This window comes from Sarcophilus harrisii, chromosome 3 (assembly GCF_902635505.1).
Source record: "Sarcophilus harrisii chromosome 3, mSarHar1.11, whole genome shotgun sequence".
Lineage (NCBI taxonomy): Eukaryota > Metazoa > Chordata > Mammalia > Dasyuromorphia > Dasyuridae > Sarcophilus > Sarcophilus harrisii.
Window position 1 is genome coordinate 534,815,708 of NC_045428.1, and position 5,841 is coordinate 534,821,548.

The window sequence follows — 5,841 nt, forward strand, 5'->3', positions numbered from 1 at the left end:
TCTAAAGTACAAAGTACTGAACAGTACTTTTTGTGATACAAAAAAAAAAAAAAAAAACCTCTGGAAAATAAGAGAATTTCCAATAATTAAGGAATGACTTAATAAGTTATGATATATGGCTATAAAATTAATATTCCATAACAAATGAGAAAATAGATAACTTTCAAAATTTATGAATTTTGAAATATATATATGAATTTATAGTGTGAAATGAGCATAAAGAGAAAAATAATTTATATTATATTATATAAATAAATTATATTTTATATTTTAAAATATTGTGCATACACACATATCTATATGTGTGTGTGTATCATAAATCACACACTCTGTGTGTTTATGAGAGAGAGAGAATGAGAGAGAGAAAGAGAGAGAGAGAATGAGAGAGAGAGAGAGAGAGAGAGAGAGAGAGAGAGAGATGTTCAGTTCTCTTAGTCATTTTCAATTCTTCATGATCCCTTTTGGGTTTTTCTTTGCAAAGATACTACAGCAGGTTTCCATTTCCTTCCCTAGTTCATTTTACAAATGAAGATACTGACACAAACAGGGTTAAGTAATGTCTGAGGCTGAATTTGAATTCAGTTTTCCATACTCTAGTTCTATATTTGCTTCCCCTTCCTCCAACTGTGAGAGGGTTGAAAAGAAGAGAAAACAAATAGATTTCTTTTTGGTTTTGTTTTTCGTTAAACAGAGATGTAGAAAAGTACTATAGAAATGAAATGCATGAACTTTTAGATAGGAACTGCATTATTAGTTTTATTTAACTGCTTTATTTTGTTACAGGTAATCTGGGAGTAATCTATATATGTTTGTAATGTAAAAAAAAAAAAATCAACAAAACAAAAATAATACCATGATCTTCAAAGTTTTGCCATTCTGTGGTAAAATTTTGTTTGCCCTACCCTACTTTTACCCCTGACAAGGAGCCTTGACTCCTAGTTCCTATATTTATCTTCTTACATTATCTTGTTAGGGCTAAAGCATAGATAACAAGTCAAAAAGAGAGAGGACTAGGGTGATAATTATCAGCCACTCAGGGTCATCTGGATGGGGTCAAGGTCTTACGATATTTTCATTAGTCCCAGACTACCTCTTATGGGATCTCACTTTTTAGAAACTAATATCCTCTTCTTCAGATCTTGCTACCACTTCATGGCTTCTCATGTCCTTTTCCCTTCCCCCTAATCTGGGGCTACAGTAACTGCTCACAAAGACAGGAATTTAGGAGTCCTTAGTAAATAGCTGAGGGACCAAAAGATTCCCCAGATACCTAAGAAGAAGGTACCCAAGCAGAAATTCCCCAGAAACCTGACAAAAAGGGAGAAGTTTCCTAAGGAGAATTCATCTTGGATAAATGTGCCACCTCATGTGCCTCTGAAAGATACCAGTGACAATGGCAGAAATGAGCCCTTGGATAAGATCAGAGTTTTTTCCCCATCACTGTGGCACTGGCTCTGGTGAGTGAGGGGGAATAGGAAATAGATATGGGGAGTGGATTTGCCTTTACATCTGATTTCTCTATCATCTTTATAAATGGGACAGAGAAGCCTATTCTCAGGATTCTGGAATGACTGCATGGATACTATTCAGCTTAGAGAGACAGTTTCATAGAATTTTTGACTCAGAAACACACAGAAAGATCACACTTGATCCCAAGTGCTGTCTTTGATATAATAGAAAGTTTACTCTTGAAATTAGAAGATATAGGTTAAATCCTGTCCCTTCTATTTACTTATGTGATTTTGGATTAGAATAATTTAATCTTCCCATACTTCAGTGTCTTTATCTATAAAAGCAGGGAATTGTGTTAGATGGCTTCTAAGGTCCCTCCTAAACCTGTAGTTAAAATTCTCTGTCTGTTTTCAGAAAAATAATTTCACTTCTCTGAACCTCAGTTTCCTTCTATAAAATCAGAGTTTTGGATTAGATATCCTCTAGAGTCACTTCCAACTCTGAGCAATTCTCAGGGTAGCTTCAATTAAGACTTAAGTCAAACTTCCTTATTCTCTCTTATAAGAGTCCACTTATTTTTGGAACAGAAAAGACAAAATTTAGAAAAGAATAAATGGAAAACAAATATACAATCCTAGGGATATAATGTCCATTTCTACATCTATACAATTCTCTTTTCCATACTAAACATCCTCTAATCTTTCTCAATTATATACCTTAAGGACCTCCCAAACCATTTCTCAGCTCTCAAACAAGGACTGAAAATGCAGATATCTTTTTCCAGGCTGTTGTTTGGATAATTATAGAAAGGGTGGCTATATGATGTAGCTTTCGCCACTCTCTCTCTCTCTCTCTCTCTCTCTCTCTCTCTCTCTCTCTCTCTCTCCAGCCCCCACTCAAGGACCAGAGGACATATTGCCTGAGCACCAGAATAAGACCAGAGAAAGACCAAGAGTGAATTTCTCTATGGCATCACCTACTCCTTGGAAAACTCTAGAGCTTGACACTTTAGGGTTCTAGAGGGCTTAGTGATGCCCAGAAAGACAGAAACACTGCTTGAGCTGCTGTAATATAGTGATCCATAGAATTTTCTAAAATTTTGTGAATTTAGCACATCCTAGAAATGTCAGTAGCCAATAATCACATGAAAATAGTCACCTATAATAATGTATCTTGACCCCATATGCTATGTGTATTCATGTAAATATCTATAACTTTGTCTAGCATATCAAAGTTTTGTGAATAATCATGATTTTTCAGCTTGTGGAACTTCATTGTAATTTTTATGACACATTATATGGATATGAATATATACATATATATAATATGTATGAGTCAGCAGGGCATGGTGCAAACTAGTCTTAAAATCAACAAAACCTGGGTTTGAGTCCCACTTTTGAAATATATTTACTGTGTCATCATAAGAAAATCACTTAGCATTTTAGAGCTCATAGGCAACTCTTTAAGATCATTGCAAAATAGTTGCCAATCTCTGTAAGTAAACACACACAAGTAAAATCACAAATTTGACTTTCTTTGTATTTATTTATTTATTATTACTTATGTATGCCTGTTTGCATATGTATATATATATATACACACATACACACACATGTTTACCCCTCTACTCACTAATATACTTATATCTATACACATATCTGAAATATTAATTTTGATCCAGATCTGTGATTTCAACTGTGTGGAACTTAGAATTTAAAATCTTCAAGAATTTACTGGGAGCACTAAATGGTTACTTGATTTGTATAGAGTCACTCAGTAATTTTGTGACAAGGACTTGAACCCAGGTCTTCCTAACTCTAAGATCCACTTTGTCATACCAGGAGACAGAGAGGAGAGGGCAAGAGAGAGAGTGAAAGAGAAAGAGAGAGAAGAGAGATACACACACACAGAGGAGAGACAGAGATGAAGAGAGATAGAGACAGAGACAGAGAGACAGACAGAGATAGATACAACAGAGACAGACAGAAAAACAGAGAGAGAAAGAGAGAGAGAGAAAGAGAAAGAGAGAGAGAGGGAAAGAGAGAGAGCAAAAGAGAGATAAAGAGAAAGAGAAAGAGAGAGAGAGATGCTGATAATATAGAGACAAATGGACAGAAACAGACACAGAAGCATAACTGAGATAAAGAAGAGTGTGTGTAATAAACACAAGTATATACAGGCACACATACAATTGTAATTGTGATTTATAGGTACAAAGAAGCAGGATCTGACACCACCCTGTTGTAACTTTCTTCAAATAGATTCTGTTACCTCCTGTTACCAGTAACTTTAATCTTTTGAATTCTCATTCACACAGTATCTTTTCTTCTGTATTAGATTAAGAAATAGCTTATAAGAAATATAAGCTTTTTCCTTACTTTGTATGTTTTTTTCAAGAGATATGATAACTGGAGTTTGCTAGCCAAAAGAGGCTAGAATTCCAGAGGCATTTTTTGATACAAGGCTTCACAATGTTCTAGACAAATAGAAACAGCCAAGAAAGGACAAGCTTTACAGAGCTTCTATCTTTATTAAAGTGGGTCTGCAAACAAGAGGAGACTTTCTGTAATTTCATCCACAATTTTAGCCAGTAATGCCATGACAAATCTAGTTTCACATCCTAGTATATAGTAGAATAATATTGAAAGATATTATTTGTGATGATAAGCTTGCAAAGACCTCTCCATTGGTCTGAATAGACTTGACCATTAAGTTAATAAAATGGGATTTTCTCCCTCTCTTCGATTGAGATCCAAGTCACAAGTCCAGGGACACACAGCTAGTAGATGTCAGAATGACACTTGAATCACTACCTCCTTTGGTTCTCTTCTCTCTATTACTTCACGAACCATCTTAAAACTAATACAACAGAGTTACTTTGAGGATCAAATAAAATAATACTTGTGAAGTCCTTTACAGATTTTAAGTGTTATTTCCACATAAGTTCTTAAATGGGAAGCAACAAGTTGAAGTCACAGGGAGACAGAAAAAATTTCCTAATCTTTAAAGTTCTCAAAAAAAATGGAATGGAATGGGATGCCTTGGGAGATAGCAGATTCTTCATCAGTATTTATCATGTGACTAGGAAAAGGGAAAAAATATGCATAGTATCTGATCACACATCCCAAAGTAAAGGCCAGATGACCACTGAACAGAGATTTTGTGAATTGGATCCTTGTTCAGGCATAAATTGAACTAGATGATTTCTGCCTCCCTCATCAGTTCTAAAATCATATCATTCTATGTGTCTGTTTTCTACTCCTCAGGCTTTCCAGAGAAAAGACAAATCTTTCTCTTTCTTGCTGTCCTTGAATTAGCACTGGGAAAATGGACAGTATTTAAATAAGTAACCAGGTCCTTTGCTTCAAGAAATCCCCAAAGCTTGGGAAGTATAAATTACAGCCTCCAGAAGGGAGTATTTTCTATCTGTAAAGACCCCATTCCAACATGTGGTCCAATAGCAGCAACAGTGCCCCCTTTTTGCTGACTGGTTTCCCAGGCATGGAAACAACTCACCGCTGGATCTCTATCCCCTTCTTTACAGTATATGTTTCTATTATTTTTGGCAATGGCACTCTTCTCTTTCTCATAAAGAATGACCACAGTCTCCATGAACCCATGTACTATTTCCTGGCCATGCTGGCAACCACAGATCTTGGAGTGACTTTAACTACAATGCCCACAGTTCTGGGGGTCTTGTGGCTGAATCAGAGAGAGATTGGCCATGGCATCTGCTTCTCTCAGGCTTACTTCATCCACACACTCTCTATAGTGGAGTCAGGTGTCCTGCTCGCCATGGCCTATGATCGCTTTGTCGCCATTTGCAACCCACTGAGATACACAACTATCCTTACCAATTCCCAGGTGATAAAGATTGGGATTGTGGTACTGATGAGGGCTGCTTTATCTATTATGCCCATAATTGTGAGACTTCACTGGCTCCCTTATTGCCATTCTCACATCCTCTCTCATGCTTTCTGCCTTCACCAGGATGTCATCAAGTTGGCTTGTTCCAACATCACCTTCAATCGTCTCTACCCTGTTGTAGTTGTGTTTGCAATGGTTCTAGTGGACTTTTTAATTATCGTCTTCTCTTATGTTCTGATACTCAAGACAGTCATGGGCATTGCATCTGGGGAAGAACGGGCCAAGGCCCTCAACACCTGTGTGTCCCACATTTGCTGCATCCTTGTCTTCTATGTCACTGTAGTTGGACTGACTTTCATCCATCGGTTTGGGAAACATGTACCACATGTGGTCCACATCACAATGAGCTATGTCTACTTTCTTTTCCCCCCATTAATGAACCCAGTGATCTATAGTGTCAAGACTAAGCAAATACAGAATGGTTTTCTCCGCATGTTCTCTCATCATAAAACTGGAGCATAA

At 36.7% G+C, this 5,841-nt stretch overlaps 1 protein-coding gene across 1 annotated transcript; it reads left to right on the plus strand.

Annotated features, from left to right (window-relative positions):
* The first annotated feature begins 4,899 nt into the window (after nt 1-4,899).
* On the plus strand, nt 4,900-5,841 carry LOC100926557 (olfactory receptor 51B6-like). The gene has a single exon (XM_012545429.1). The coding sequence runs from the start codon at nt 4,900-4,902 to the stop codon at nt 5,839-5,841; it is 942 nt and encodes a 313-aa protein (XP_012400883.1).